This window comes from Schistocerca serialis, chromosome 11, assembly GCF_023864345.2.
Source record: "Schistocerca serialis cubense isolate TAMUIC-IGC-003099 chromosome 11, iqSchSeri2.2, whole genome shotgun sequence".
NCBI classification, from domain to species: Eukaryota; Metazoa; Arthropoda; class Insecta; order Orthoptera; family Acrididae; genus Schistocerca; species Schistocerca serialis.
The window spans coordinates 87,459,450-87,477,041 of NC_064648.1; the positions used below are offsets into that span (position 1 = coordinate 87,459,450).

Below are 17,592 nucleotides of genomic sequence, written 5' to 3' on the forward strand. Positions count from 1 at the left end.
TAAATACTGCAATACTTTAGTGTGTACACTTGTTTAAACGATCTAAATAACGAATCGTGCAATGGTTAAAATTTGTTAGTAGAATTAACTCCAGTTACCGATTCCAGTATTTGTTAGACCCTTTACTTGTGTACTCGTCCCGTTGTATTTAAGGATTAGTATTAAAAGTTATCGCTGATTCATAATTTTATGACTTCACCATGCGTTAGACTGTACTGCATTTAAAGGTCCTTACTCGAATAAACTACGATAATAATTTATTTCAGTCATGTATACTTGTCTATTTCTATTCTTATTTATTTTCGTTACCTTTAATTCTTGTCGGTATAATTTGTGGCTAAGTCATTAATCACATGAACTGTGTTGGTAATTTTATGGTATTCTACATTCGTTTGTATACGAAAATAAATTCTGGAGTATTGGTGTGCGGGGTGGCATCCACAGCAGGTAGGACTGACGGATGACATCGAAAAAGTACAAACAAGGGCGACTCGTTTTGTACTGTCGAGAAATAGTGGAGAAAGCGCCACAGACATGATATGTGAAATGGAGTGGCAATCATTAAAACAAAGGCGTTTTTCGCTGCGACGGGATCTTCTCATGAAATCTCAATCACCAGTTTTCTCCTCCGATTGCGAAAACATTCTGTCGGCAACCACCTATGTGAGGAGAAATGATCATCAGGATAAAATAAGAGAAATCAGGAATCGCACAGAAAAATTTAAGTGCTCGTTTTACGCGCGCACCCTTCGAGAGTGGAACGGTTGAGAGACAGCTTGAAGGTGGTTCATTGAACCCTCCGCCAAGCACGTTATTGTGAATAGCACATGTAGATGCAGAATATGATTGGTTGCTTTCAAAGATTGCCCCCTACGAAGTGTCTCTGCCTTAGGAATGACGTCATTGCTAAAAAAAGCCGAAGAGTGCAATCAGACACTAGAATTGACCCCAGAGTACTGTAATGACTATAGTGCGCGACATTTACCACGGCGGCCGAGTTTAGGTTCGTTCTGCGCATCTGACGTCACAAAACACAGTCAGTCAATGAACAGAGAACGACGTTGCCAGAGCTCGATTGCAGTGCAGAGCACGGACGAGTGTCTTCAGTTTTAGAAATGTTCATTCATAAACAAAGCAATTCAACAAAAGCAATGTCTTGATAGCAGACTTTCTTTTATAGAAAGTTTGGAAAAAGCATTTTTTATACCAGTTGCTTCATATTCCATTAATTAATTAAACCAAACAAGCAATAAGCCTCCTCATTCAGGGATAGCAAGGAAAGGTGTTTGTATCACTCTCACGAACCGCTTTTTTGCAATAAAGAACAGCGATAATTGTTTATTTCGACGATACGTCAATAATTCATAGCCTTACCAACAGTGTTTGTCGGTATTTTGCGTGATGTTTTATACTCCTCCAGGAGGTTGGTTGCAAGACTAGCTGCGTTAGTGAAATGGTTAAGATGTTGGGCTGCTCAGTCCAAGGATCAGAGTTCAAACCTCGTTCTGTGGTTAATATTTTCTTTATTTAGAAACAATATCGAAGTGTCTTACGTCATGAATTTTATTCGTTTGATTGCAATTTTTTGAAATTTCTAGTGCTTTGTCTCTTCATTATAAGCATAATAAGTTTTCGGTTTTTCTAATTTTTGTCCTCCAATATTTCTTTTCACAGCAATTAAAAACAATGAAAAGACACAGATACTATATTATTTCATCTGTTTTGTTTGTATATCTTCTCTTCCGCAGTCGGTGTTTTACTATTCATATTGAGATATATTCTTTTGCGACAGTATTAAAAGTATTATTTAGAGCAGAATTTCGGCTCGTACGTTGCCGAGCTACTTGATTGTCTGACGCAATACTTTGCTTCGCTGCTTTGGTAACATCATGATATTCAATGTTTTAGTCTACCTATGTTTTGGCAAGTATTTGCTGTCGGTTGTGACAAACACAAATTGTTTGCGCACTGGACCTCACTGACAATATATTTTAGTTTCTATGTTTTATTGCGTCCACAATTCAGTTTTGTGTAATTCGCCAACTGCGTTTTAATCAGAACGTTTTAGAAAAAACCGAAATGACTCTGGTATAAATAAAAGTTTTATTACAGTCTCTGAAGACGGAATATTTCTCAATATTACATATGACACCTATCTGGTACTTAAATTAAATGAGATATTGTTATACAGTAAATTTTATATGAAACTTAGGTATCTTCTCCACATTTCATTCTCAACATTGTGGCAACTAAAATGGACCATACGGAAAGTATACGCTATGGACTTTTACCTCTGCAAACTCTTCAAAATTTCAAAATGGTTTATTACATTTAATGCTGTTTACTATATTTAATGCTGTTTACTACATTTAATGCTGCACAATAACTGCGCTGAACATCGAAACAAAATTAAGTCATTTATGGGGGAAGGTATCAGTCAAGAAGATGTGTAAAAATCAAATTTTTGGACCAAATAGTTTTTGTGAAATCGAATGATGAAGTGTGTCAAAGCAGTCGGAACACCATGTGTCTGCACAGGCGAGCAGTGCAGTGATGACAAAATCGCGCACAGCGCGGAATGCGGGGAGCCCGTCTCTGTAGCAGCGAAAGGGTTAATGCGGCCGTGGTGGCTTTACTGCATAAGCTGCGCGCTCCCCCCTAAACGTAAGTTTGCGAACTATACTGTACTATACCATGGCGCTGATTCTCTTGGCGCGTGCGTCGTTTGCAACTGGCAACGCAGCAATCTCCGGCGTCTGGGCGGGCATGCGCGAGCCGCCAAGATAAAAGAATTGAACTATAGTGACTGTAATGAACAGCTGTGAGTTACCTGACGTTCTCATGCCGCTGGATGTAGATCTTGTGGAACATGGAGTCCTTGGGTTTTCCCGCGATGTCTGCCTTCATCTCCATGGCAACGTGGCGGGGCAGAACCGACAGCAGCAGCCGCTCCTGCAACAATCATATTCACGTCAAACACGGTGACTCCGCTAAAGTTGACATCAATAGTAGCAAAATGGTGGACGATACCACTGCGAAGAGTACTTTTGCGTTTGAAGGGCACTCTGTGGCATTTAATAACCTGTACGCGTTTCACAAGAGAGCAAATAATAATAATATGTGGGTAATCCCAAAAGTAAGGTCTCCTATTTCTTTATAAGTACACTACTGGCCATTAATATTGCTACACCACGAAGATGACGTGCTACAGACGCGAAATTTAGCCGACAGGAAGAAGATGCTGTGATATGTAAATGATCAGCTTTTCAGAGCATTCACACAAGGTTGGCGCCGGTGGTGACACCTACAACGTGCTGACATGAGGAAAGTTTCCAACCGATTGCTCATACACAAACTTTTCTCGTGTTTGCTGGGCAAATTGTGAGCGAGTATTTTCGTACAAAAATACGACGTCGGAAATCGAGAGAGTCTAAAACTTCACAAAACTTGTCCTCATAGACATATGTCCATAGTTTTACCTATTCTGTACGTATCGCAGTGTTTTGTGTGTTCTGAGCTGCGTGCAGAAAACGGTGAAACTACAGGTATGTGAAATGATATAAAACCCAAAGGCAGCGGAAACAAAAGCCGGTTCGTAAAAGAGGAAAAGTAGTGGAAGGTGAAACTGAAACTAAGTTTTGTTTTCCTTTATGACTTCAGCATCCGCTAACAACGAGGGAAAAATGTCCAGTGGGCTGCACGACATGTAAAAGAGAGCGACAAACATCAGTGACCACTGATAACGCTCTGTAAATAAAAGTGGAACGCGTCTAGCAGAAAACGGGAAACAGAAAAAAAAATAATAACTGGTAACATCTGCTACGGAAAATGGACACGCAGACAGATACATTGTTTCGACGACTTTCTGCACCAGGTCGTGGCCGACTACACACGGATGGCTGCATCCTTTGTCATGAACATCCATCTATCTACTTTTAAAGCAACTTTAACATCCATGCACAAAACCACCGCTCACCATGTATAGAGCACAAATTTCAGAGCGATTCTCAACAGTTTGAGATACTCTGCCGCTGAAACCTACATTTCCGAAGAGATGAACCATTTCTTGGGATTTTGTAGTTCAGCGCTTTTTCTGAACAGTGTAACGCCCCAAGGACAGAAAACCCCAATTAACAAACTTTGTGGAGACTTAAAGCAGGAAAGCGAGTCATCTTGACAGTGACGGCAACTGTTGACGATAAAATCTACACTGGTAATATTTTGATTAACACCTATATTATTCAAATACCGAGAATGGCAAACGAAAAGGGGAGATAAGAGGAAAAGTTTATCCTAGATTCTTTATCAAACATCTGTAGAATAAATTCAAAATCATATGAACAAAGGTTAAATCCAAGAAAGTAATCTACATCTACATCCATACTCCGCAAGCCACCTGACGGTGTGTGGCGGAGGGTACCTTGAGTACCTCTACCGGTTCTCCCTTCTATTCCAGTCACGCATTGTTCGTGAAAAGAAGGATTGTCGGTATGCCTCTGTGTGGGCTATAATCTCTCTGATTTTATCCTCATGGTATCTTCGCGAGATATACGTACGAGGGAGCAATATACTGCTTGACTCTTCGTTGAAGGTATGTTCTCGAAACTTCAACATAAGCCCGTACCGAGGTACTGAGCGTCTCTCCTGCAGAGTCTTCCACTGGAGTTTATCTATCATCTCCGTAAAGCTTTCGCGATTACTGAATGATCCTGTAACGAAGCGCGCTGCTCTCCGTTGGATCTTCTCTATATCCTCTATCAACCCTATCTGGTACGGATCCCACACTGCTGAGCAGTATTCAAGCAGTGGGCGAACAAGCGTATTGTAACCTGCTTCCTTTGTTTTCGGATTGCATTTCCTTAAGATTCTTCCAATGAATCTCAGTCTGGCATCTGCTTTACCGACGATCAACTTTATATGATCATTCCATTTTAAATCACTCCTAATGCGTACTCCCAGATAATTTATGGAATTAACTGCTTCCAGTTGCTGACCTACTATATTGTAGCTAAATGATAAGGGATCTTTCTTTCTACGTATTTGCAGCACATTACACTTGTCTACATTGAGATTCAATTGCCATTCCCTGCACCATGCGTCAATTCGCTGCAGATCCTCCTGAATTTCAGTACAATTTTCCATTGTTACAACTTCTCGATATACCACAGCATCATCCATGAAAAGCCTAAGTGAACTTCCGATGTCATTCACAATGTCATTTATGTATATTGTGAATAGCAACGGTCTTACGACACTCCCCTGCGGCACACCTGAAATCACTCTTACTTCGGAAGACTTCTCTCCATTGAGAATGACATGCTGCGTTCTGTTATCTAGGAACTCTTCAATCCAGTCACACAATTGGTGTGATAGTCCATATGCTCTTACTTTGTTCATTTGACGACTGTGGGGAACTGTATCGAACGCCTTGTGGAAGTCAAGAAACACGGCATGTACCTGGGAACCCGCGTCTATGGCCCTCTAAGTCTCGTGGAGGAATAGCGCGAGCTGGGTTTCACACGATCGTCTTTTTCGAAACCCATGCTGATTCCTACAGAGTAGATTTCTAGTCTCCAGGAAAGTCATTATACTCGAACATAATACGTGTTCCAAAATTCTACAACTGATCGACGTTAGAGATATAGGTGTATAGTTCTGCACATCTGTTCGACGTCCCTTCTTGAAAACGGGGATGACCTGTGCCCTTTTCCAATTCTTTGGAACGCTACGCTCTTCTAGAGAACTACAGTACACCGCTGCAAGAAGGGGGGCAAGGTCCTTCGTGTACTCTGTGTAAAATCGAACTGATATCCCATCAGTTCGATCAAAGATAACATTTACCATGGAAGAGAGTTGTAGCCGCATCGAAAACGAAATTCAATGCGACTACAATGCAACTCGGACATGGAAATGTTCAGTTAGTTCGTTGGTCTTCAGTCCCTCTAGAGTACTATAGCGATAGTTGTCTGGACGCAAACGCTATTAGATTGCTTCAGTTTTGGAAGCTTGATAATTCGTGACGTAGAGACTGAAGTATTGCTCAGTGATTCGACTGATGAAAGTTTATCTTTACCGTTCTCAACGCGACGGTATAGTAAGACTTCACTTGAGTGATATTGGTTTATCGCACTTAGCGTTCTTACTGATGAACAGTTACAAACCTTGAGAGCAATGGATCAACGAAAGAAAGACAAATCGTAGTCTTGAGTAGGACCCAATAAAACGAAGACACGAAGAAAGACGAGTACACCGATTAGTCAAAAGTTGTCGTCAGTGTCACGATTACTGTGTGTTGTAGGGACAAACAATTAATTACAGAAACAACAATGAAATCTGAGTCAAAAGGTAAATCTTACGTGTCGCCAAACTCTTTAAACATTTTAAGTAACTAAGTGAGTACATGAATAATGAACAGTGAAGAGTGATTACTTTAAACCAGTATTACGGCATATAAAAAAAAACGGCACTTACTCCAACATAAGTTATCCCTGGAGTTACGTCGGACCGTTGTTTATAACTGGACGTAGCAACGGCATAGCAACGCAATATTAGACAGCAAATTTTCATCCTCGCTACGTATGATGTGAAAAACGACCGTAATGATGAAATCAAGAATCAAGATTTTATTTCACCACGCAAGTAAACGGGCATAAAAGTAAAAATAACACTGGTCAACACTCATTTTCTTGCCAAGGATATTTGAGTGGCTTTAGGATGGGTTAGTGGTGCTGAGGACGAATATAGCAACCATTTATGCAGTTTGGCTCTAGTTTTTGAGATGATGCATGATTTATTCAAAAAATTAGAAAAAATTGCTAATACTGAACTCGAGCGCTACAAACTACAATGAAAAAAGAAAATAATCTTTATAAATAGCTTCTATGAAAACCTGATAGGCATTTGTCCACGTATAAAACATAATTGAAAAGTTTCTCTGTAAGTATATCATTTTCCGTCCATGACGAACCGCTTCCTGCACGCTTTCCTTTTATAGGTCTCTTCAGAACAGTCACGTTACACATTCCAGCAATAATCTGCCATCATATGCCTGTCCCATCTTCCTTTATATCTTTGCTCTATTCCTTTCATACCTTGATGGAACCGCTCTCCTTGTTCCTCACTGAAATCACCTAGATTACGAGGAAATCGATCCAAGTGGCTGTGAAGGAAGTGCAATTTTATGCTCATGTTAGCTCCCAAGTTTTGAAAGTTAGTGAGCATGTTTTTGACCAGTTCCTCGTAATTGGGAGCTTTATGATTGCCCAAAAAACATTTTACAACAGCGACAAAACTGTTCCAGGCCGATGCCTCAGTGACAGTCATGACACTTGTAAAATTGGTATCGTTGATGAGCCTGCGAATTTGAGGACCATCAAATATTCCTGCCTTAAGTTTTTCACTACTGAGTCCAGGGAACGTATTGCAGATGTATGTGAAGCAATTACCATTTCTGTCTAAAGCTTTGGTGAATTGCTTCATTAGTCCTAACTTAATATGTAATGGTGGAAGAACAATCTTGTCCCTACTAACCAGAGGTTCATTAATGATGTTTGCTTCACCAACAGCCATATGTTCCCTTGGAGGCCATGTTTTCTGCTTCCAATGTTCGTGCTTTGCCCTACTATCCCACATGCAGATAAAACATGGGTGCTTTGTGTATCCACTTTGTTGTCCAAGCAAGAAGTTCACCATTTTCAAATCAACACAAATCAATCACTGGTGCTGCATATACTGAATTTTCTGCAGAACCATCTTGATGTTAGCATATGCTTCACAAAGTTTTGTTGAGTGGGCAATTGGAATAGATGCGTAACGATTGCCATTGTGTAGGAGAACACATTTTAAACTTCTAGTGGAACTGTCTATGATGAGACGCCAGTCCTCTGGTCTATATACCGGCAGCCCCAATTCAAGTAAAAGTCCAGGTATATTGCTGCAATACACTATAACCTCTTCTTGGTTGAAGTATGGAAGAAGGTTTTCTTCTCTCGTCCGGTAAGCTGTTATTTTAACACTTGGATGAAGACAGTTTTTTTCCTTAAGCCTGGATGCTAAGAGTTATGATGCTTGCTTTGAAAGGTTGAGTTCTCGTATCAAGTCACTGAGCTCCTTCTGGTCGAACTGCTGGGGTTGTGTCTCACGTCCTTCGTATTCCGAACCGCTACTTGTACATTCCTCGCCGTGCACATCGTCATCTGATGATGTTAGCGTTGGTAATGTTGTGAAGGTTGGTACAGGAACATCGTGGCTGTGCACCACCGGTCTTCTTGCTGACTCCAAATCGGGATATTCCCACTTTCGTTTTTTGAACCTATTAAAACCTTTCACATTAACAATGCAAAAATAGCAATCATCTGTAAGGCTCTTCTGCTCTCGCCATACCATAGGCACTCCGAAGTTTAAGCTTTTCCTTTTTCGTTTTGTCCACTGCCGTAAGCACTCCACACAGCATTTACAAACTTTATGGGGTGCCCACGCCTTGTCTTGATCTCCAACTTTAATTCCGAAATATGCCAGATACGCTTCCTTCACAAAAGGAGTGATATTCTTCCTGTTCTTTTGAAGAACGTATTCACCACAAATGTAGCAGAACTCATCTGGATGGTTCACGCAAAGACGGCGTGAAGAACTCATGTTTTCCTAAAACAAAATTGCACAAATACTACATATTATGCAGAACTTTCTTGTATTTGCATGTCAATCACATCCAACAAATATCATTAATTGTTTTGTGTGAAATGAATACTCACCTCTTATTTGCTACGTCACGATGAAAAGGTTCTATCTCCTTGAAGCTGCACTGCACATGTGTGTGACTTTCGACCATCGCCATTTTTCTTGTTTACACTGAACGCTACCTATCGGCTGTTGCGGGGATTACCTCGGCCAACAAATGAATGTCGAGTACCGCCGAATTCAAATCTGCACAACCCTCAATATCTTCAACACACGCACCGCACAACAGGACTGAACACATACTGACAGTGTGATGTTTGCATGATGTAATCCTCAACCACACAGATGCACTCCCTGAGCACAATTGTTTAATAAAGATAGTACAATATCACTAATTAAAAAACAGGTAGCAAATACATTACACCATATATGGACCCTGCAGTCGATATTATCCACATGAAACTCTCATTTCCACAAATAACCTATATCTCAAAAACCAGAGCCAATTTGGAAAAAGTACAAATATACTCGGAATGAATATCATAACAATATCCCATTTTCGTTCAAACTTCCCTGGCAACGAAAAAAAATTTTATTTTGTAGAGCTGTGTAATCGATTGCAGTTTACCAGTTCGCACTAACTGAGAAGACTCTTGCGGAGAGATGGCAATATTTCTAAACCACGCGAGGAGTTGTGTTTTTACGAGAGTTGCAGGTGCTGTTCCACGTCACATCGGCGGGAACGAACATCGTTAGGAGTCGCGTCTCCTCTCGGCGAGTGAAGAGTGTGTGTGTGTGTGTGTGTGTGTGTGTGTGTGTGTGTGTGTGTGTGGTTTGAGGTTTTCGGGCGCTAAACAGCGTGGTCATCAGCGCCCAAACGCATAGAAACAGGAACACATGCGGTGAAGGGACGAAGACGGACAGTGAACAAGGAGAACAGCTAAAAGGCACAGACCTGACGCAGTTCCAAATCCTCACATACAGAGGCAAAACAAGAGGAGAAGAAACCCACTAAAAAGGAAAGGAAACACAAGGAAAAGAGAACAGAAATCGACGTGAAACAAGTAGGTAATCGTGACTGGCGGACCTCTTACCTAAAACCTGGGTGAGCCAGTCACGCAGCAGCACATTAAAATCCTCTCCCTAAAATCCGAGGCAACAAATTGGACAGGACACAAAACCGTAAGACCTTAACCACAGTCGTTGCGTCGTCTTGCAAAATAGAGGGCAAATCCGGTGGCAAGGAAACCACCGCCCTCTGGTCAGAGAATAAAGGACAGTCAAGTAAAATGTGGCGGACAGTAATCTGGACGCCACAAGCACTGCAGATTGGGGGATCCTCCCGCCGGAGTAAAAAAACCGTGCGTTAAGGGACTGTGCCCGATGCGGAGGCGAGTGAGAAGAACCTCATCCCGCCTGCACGACTGGTAGGACGTACGCCATGGCCGCGTGGTGGCCTTGACCAGACGCAGCTTATTTTCACCGACTGCCAGCCACTCCTCTTCCCACTGACGCATAACGCGAAAACGCAGGAGGGAGGTAACAGCATGGAGGGGGACGGCACATTCAACAACGTGAGGGAGGGAACATGCATCTTTGGCAGCCACATCCGCCAGTTCGTTTCCCCTAATACCCACCTACGTGCCCCGGCACCCAGCAGAAGGAAACCTCCTTCCCCTGCCTGCCGCTGCAGGTGGAGTAGGGCATCATGGATGTTCTGGACGACCGTATCCGCTGGGTACAAGTGTTGCATGGTCTGAAGGGCACTCAGGGAGTCAGAACAGATGAGGAACTTACGACTGGGGACACATCTCATCTGCTCCAATGCCCGCAAGATCGCAAACAATTCGGCATCAAAGATGGTAAACGCTGCAGGAAGCCGTAACTTGACGACTCGATCAGGGAAAACAACAGCACAACCAACAGAGTCCCCCTGTTTAGAGCCATCCGTAAATACTGGTACATGGTCGGCATGCTGGTTTAAAATATCATAAAATAAGGAGGTAAAAACAAACGCAGGAGTGCAGCTCCTCCAGTACTCTGACAAGTCTAAAATGACGCTGGGCCTCTGGAGCAACCAGGGAGGCAGGCGGGTAAAGCCCTGGAGTTGAGGTGCCACACGCTCCTCACCAAGGGACTCAAGCAAATGCTTGGCACGAATCCCAAATGGTCTCGTTGCCCTTGGACGACTGGAAAAGGGACGTTCCATCACAACAGCTACTGCAAGTGAAAGGGGATTACTTATTCTTTAGCGCAGGCCATTGTACACATACTCTGTTGACAATATTTAGCAGCGTATTTCTGTTGACTAGGTGGAGGTACGGAAATAAAGCGGTGTTGTCATGACGCCGTACACTTGAATCTCACGTCTTGCACGTCATTTGTCCCAAACAGTATCTTCAGGTAGAAGTGTTTTGATAAAAAATGTCAGCTTGCGTTATACAGCGTATAATGGGTATAAGTACAAATATTTGCACATGTGTTACCTTAATATGTACACACGTTAGTGTGTTCGTTGTTTTCTTCTGTAAATCGTCAGGCCTTCCTAGAAACATGCAACATACTTTATGACAAGATGTATTCTGCACGGTCATATTGCACCGCTAAGAGGACTACACGTATCAGAATAAACTGCTCTTTTTTCGTTCACGTACCCACACTTCAACATGTGACCGGCTGCCCAGGAACATGCAAGTATTAATTGCTTGCTGCTGACACGTGTACTTGGAGGTGCCAACCATTCTAAAAACGCACGAGTTTCAATAACTATAATCATTACTCTGCAGATGATGTAAATACTGCTGTAATGTTCTCCAGTACACTGTCCTCGGCCACCAACAGAAATATCTGCGCTTGTACGTGTTACATCCTGTATGCTAAACTGCAAATTAATCACGTTTCATTCGTAACTGGACGCGTTCAAGCGCTATTTTCTTTAGTGTACATCAATTTTGCTTGTGCTGAATACTTGTACTGCAGCGGTTTTATTTCTGTCATTCGACTTTAGATTTCATATCAGTCCAACTCTAAAAGCTCTCCGGGTGAAGCTGTGAGAAACAAAGACTGGACACTGATCACACATAACAAAAAATATGTTCTAATTATTTTCATGTTCAGGACATACACGAAACATCCGATACTTTGACGATGCTAAATGCATCGTATATGCGTTTAACATTGTAAGTAGGCTGTTTATGTTTTCTCTATGTAAGTAGGCTGTTTATGTTTTCTCTATGTAAGTAGGCTGTTTAGGTTTTTTATTAATAACGCCACCTCTAGGCTGTGCTGTGGGCAGTCTGTGGCTGCTTTGCATTGTTGTAATACTCGCCATTGTAGTGTTAGGCAGCTGGCTGTGAACAGCGCGTAGCGTTGCGCAGTTGGAGGTGAGCCGCCAGCAGTGGTGGATGTGGGGAGAGAGATGGCGGAGTTTTGTAATTTTTCATGAACTGATATATATATATTATGACTTGTGATGATATTAAGGTAAATACATTGTTTGCTCTCTATTAATATCTTTCATTTGCTAACTATCCCTATCAGTAGTTAGTGCCTTCAGTAGTTTGAATCTTCTATTTAGCTGGCAGTAGTGGCGCTCGCTGTATTGCAGTAGCTTGAGCAGCGAAGATTTTTGTGAGGTAAGTGATTTGTGAAAGGTATAGTTTAATGTTTGTCAGGGCCATTCTTTAGTAGGGAATTTTGAAAGTCAGATTGCGTTGCGCTAAAAATATTGTGTGTCAGGTTAAGCACAGTCCTGTAGAATTGTTCAAAGGGGACGTTTCATATGGCGACCCTGCCAGGATACCTCACTGGAATCTTCTGATTTTTTCTTGTAGTTTGTGTATTTAGTGTAGCTTTTGTTTATTGCTAGCGCGTAATTGTAGAGAGAATCTCCTTTGTAGTTGTAGCCTTTCATTGTTGTACAGTAAAACAGTTGTGGCATGTATATAGATTTGCACCAAGTATTTCGCAGCTGCGCTGGTAATTAACTAGATATTATTTTCAGTGTTATGTTAATGTGTTCTCTTATTTTTGCTCTTCAAATTGTGTCTTTCTGTGTTGTCGTGTGAAATACTGTGACAATAATGGCGTGTGAAAAACGTAATACTAGGCTCCAAAGTAAACTGAGAAATGACAGTGAAAATGAAAGCAGTGTGTTAGCGCCACCGAGTAATGAATTAACTGATGTTCAAAGTAGTAATTTGGTAACTGTTCATAGGGAAATGGAGCAGGCGGCAAACAATGGCGTGGACAGTGAAACAATTAGTGAAGAGGGACGCATTATCGATCGATCGGTTGGCAACAGCTTGCCTCAGGAATCGGGAATGACAGGACACAATTTTGCGAATACTGTAGACTCAGGTTTTGGGTTCTCGCCGTTTTCTCAAATAAGTCAAGACACATTTTCTGCATGTCAAAATGTCAATGTTGCCGGTGCAAATTCACTGCCGAAAAGCACTGAGGAACATGTTTTAGACACCAGTGCATTGTTATTACAGTTAATGCAACAAATGGGACAAAAGCTACAAAAGTTAGACACAACACTTGAACAAAATCAGAGACAAACACAGCAAAAGCTTGAAAAGTTAGACACAATGGAACAACATCAGAGACAAACACAGCAACAGTTAGACACAATGGAACAAAATCTTCAAAAGTTAGACACCACACTTGAACAAACACGTGAAGATTTAACTACTGAGTTACATAACATTGAATCTAAATGTCAAAAAGTCTGTAATGACGTAAAAACACAAATTTGTGAGCATTTTCAACCTATTTTTTCGCGGCATGAAAATGCATTACAGAATCACGAAGCAGCCATAAAAGAACTGCAAATTATTGTTCATGAAAATCATGAGACCTTGCAAGCTAAATTTGACTCAGTTGCATCTACCGATTCGGTTACGCAACTTGCAAAAACTCAGGATAACTTAAAGGACACAGTAGATTCGATTTCAACACAAATGGACACTCTGAAACTTGGTTCAGAAAAACACACTGAGGAAATGTGTTCATTATCAGAGAAAGTAGTTGAACTTTCGGATCAGCTAAATAATTTATCTACGAAGGTAGATGGTAATCTGAATGACGCAAAACCGGTAGTCTTTAATGACACAGAACAGAGCGAACAAATTAGGAAACTGAAACAAAATCTGAATCAAATTGATACGCAACACCAAAGAGAAATCCGGGAAGTACAAGATCAGCTGACACAGGTAATACAAGAATTACGTATTTCAGAAGACACTCGCGCTCCAACACGGGAAGAGGGACTTAGAAATACGGAAAAGCCGCAAAATAATAACACAGGGCATTTCGGAAGTTATGAAAGAAATTGGCAATGTGCACCGAATTTTGAGATGGAACGGCCGACACGACCTAACAATGACCGATATGCGACTCGACGACATGATGATTTTGACTATAAGCTGTTCATTACTACACGTAAATTCAAAACATTTAAGAATTCTGGCAACGACATTCATCCACAAGCATGGCTCCATCAATTCTCTCATTGTTTTCCTCCCAACTGGTCGTTGGAACACAGATTAGAATTTATGTGTGGCTACCTAGAGAATGAACCAGCTGTAAGAATGCGATCGGTAATTCACGATTGCCACAGTGAAGGAGAATTTTACCATGCCTTCCTCTCAGCATATTGGTCTCAAGCCACACAAGACCGCGTAAAACATGGCATCATAATGATGAAACATTTCGAACAATCTGAATTCTCCAGTCTTGTGAAATATTTTGAAGACATGTTGCATAAGAATCAGTATCTTTCAAACCCATACAGCCCCTCAGAACTCATCCGCATTTGCTTAATCAAACTGCCTGAACATTTACGACATATTATTTTGGCAGGACGTTGCAAAGACGACATTGAAGCATTTCAGGGACTGTTACAAGAATTAGAAATTGACACTGACAATCGCGGAACGCGAAACCAGGAACACAACAATTACAGGTCACATCCGTCGCAATTCCGCGATGAAAGAAGTAATAACTTGACACGACAAGGCTATTCTCACAACACATATCGTGACCAAAACAGACACCACCCATATGACAACCATTGGCAGAGTAATAGTTACAGAGAAAGATCGCATTTCCGTAGTAATGAATATGACAGAGATAACCATAGAAATAGACAATATGGTAACCAAAACAATTATTATCAAGGGAGGCAGAATAAATTCAGGCGCAACAGTTCGACGCACAGTTACGATTCAGGGAGAAATTCTCCACCACGTGACCGACACGAAAGAAACTGTGTAAACTACCGACAAAACGACAGACATGAATTCCATCAGAACTGGCGAGCTTTAAACAGAGCTGGGCCCTCTCGGCAAGGCGAATTTGTGGAAGTTAGGTCTCCTAATCCCAGTAACGACTCGCGCCATCAAAGGAACAGACAATGACTCGCACCGCAGGCAGCCGCGCGCGCCGGCTGGCTCCGAGAAAAATAACATTATAACCAGTACTGCTAATGAGATTTTAATGCAACATTTTGGTTTACTTGAAAATACATTCTGGGTTTAAAGTACTTTCTGTGAGATACCAGAGGACACAGTGGTTAGTTTATGTGACAGCTACACGATTTTATCACGACGCTACTAATGAGTGACAATTTACAATGTTGCTTTTGCGGTGTATCTGTTTTATATCTGCACAGTTTTTCTGAATTCTTCTGGAAATCAAAACATGTTTTATTAGTAACTTTTGTGGTATAGCTACAAGGAGACAGCCTTTTCGTAGCACAACAATACGTTACAGCACAGTACTTTCTTCATCATGCCAATAAGCATAATAACTAAGATATCTCTACACAAAGCATTTCACTTTCGTTTCTGATGGGGTAAGTACATTGACTTCTGCAGAACTTAGCTTTCGGAGGACGATAATTACGACACTTCCACAGAATTATCTTACAGCAAGACGCACATTTAGCGCTACAGGACACGCATTTGAGAGATTTTGTACTTAAAACATTTATTTTTAAAGATTTTTTAATTACAAAGAAAGTTTTCCGTGATATATTTCATTTCATTGCTGTAATCTGTAACACCTGAGGGTATAATTACATAAATCCTCAGGGGGGTACACGCTTACTTTGTGTACCATGTGTTTGGCAAGCACAAGGAGCCCTAGCTAATATGGTATTTGCTTATACAACTTTACACATCGGTACCATATTTCTCTAACACACAAATTACACAGCTATCTGATCATTTAACTGAGAGATAAACATGTTTTTTACTACATCAGTGACAGATGTTTACGCAATTACACCGTTGGATAACTTCAAACTTATGAAACTGTATTTTGTCTGTACTTTGTAAACTGTTCATATTTTTTCGGAATCATTGTGATACTATGAGAGCTTTGAATGATGTATTTGGTATGAGATCATGATTTTTAAAGTACGTTTGAGGCAGCTGACACTTTTGACATGAGCAGAGAATTATTTTAGGCTTAGAAATTATTGGAGGAAGTTACGACGATTTTGAGATTTGACTGAAGTGTTATGATATTATTACGACGACGATGTGTATTATGTTGTTGAGGAATGTTTATTATGCTACGTATTTCTCACGATGAAATATTGAAGAAGTGTCGACGAATATGTATATGTATAATGAGGTAAGGAATAATGAGTAGTGTTTAGGGACTCTGATTTATGAAAAGGATGTTGGAAACCAAGAAACGTACTTTAAGAGTTATGAAATGTGTGACTGTATCACAATGCTGACGAATATTCTTTTTTTGGACACTTATATTTATAGGATTTTGTTTCTACAGATTTGCAACGCTAATTCTTGACCTGTGAAATATTGTTAAATAGACTGCCACGGTAGCAGAAACTGCTGTCGTAAATATTTCCGTACGACAGTTAAGTGACCACCTGCACGTAATGCGTCGCGGGCACCCAGCTGTGTCAGACGCCTGGAGAAAAAGCCATTATTGCGAGCCCTTTTCAGCGGCACAGGTAGAAAAAAAAAAAAGGGGACGTGGGACGTGTCAAACACCTGGAGAACAAGCCATTAGGGTGTGCCTTTCATCGCTAATGCGACACCCTCGTTACTTGAAAACATATGATTACTCGCACTTTGTGCTAATTACTGAAATGCTTATGAATTGATGGGAAATATTCGTACATCTGCACACCTGATTACGACAAGCGTCTTTCTACGAGAGTTGAGAGCTACTAACTTATGAAATGTCACATGACTACTGAATGATATTTTTATGCTTTGCTTTTCATAGTTGCTTATTTCATTTGATACCTGTTTTTCAGCTGTGTTGCAGCACTGCTTTTATAAAATAAAATGCATTTGCTAATGTGAACACTTTCTGTCAACAGATCTATTAAATAATTATTTTATGATCCACATTCTTTAAAAAAAGGAGCACTTGGAAAGGAAAGAACAATAAGAAGGAACTAGTAACTGCATTCATAATTTTCTTTTCAAGTAATTGGTAACTTTTTGGTAGAATAACTTCTTGTGGTGCACCACTTTAATTACTTAGACATTAAGATGTGATTATACATTTCCCTTATCTGCATTGTAGTTTTTAGTGTAATATTTTTTCTGCTTGCTCTATGTCATGTTTAGGTATAAGTTGCTGCTGTTTGCCAGGCATAGTGTTATTGAATTTGACTTTTGCTAATTTATACTGTAGCTTGCTTTGCAATTTTCCATTTTTTTCATTGCTGTTTATAATAATTGTTTTACGTGCTGCTGCATTGCCTCATCCCTTAGTTTAGCATCTGAGCTCAGTAGATTTAAGATAGCTTAAGAGGGGGTAGACTATATGAGAAACTGACTATGGAGAATAGGTAAAGAATGCATTGCGAAGTTATATAAAAAGGATTTGGGCCCAAATGAGTATTGTACAATCAGAAATAATTAT

The 17,592-nt window shown here is 40.7% G+C and overlaps 1 protein-coding gene across 1 annotated transcript in view; it reads right to left on the bottom strand.

The window, feature by feature from the left end:
- The window catches only part of LOC126426481 (adenylate cyclase type 5-like), an 858,869-nt gene that overhangs the window by 437,866 nt on the left and 403,411 nt on the right, over positions 1–17,592 (bottom strand). The window contains exon 3 of the mRNA XM_050088392.1: positions 2,831–2,952. Coding sequence (XP_049944349.1) covers positions 2,831–2,952 — 122 coding nt within the window. The remainder of the gene's footprint in view (positions 1–2,830; positions 2,953–17,592) is intronic.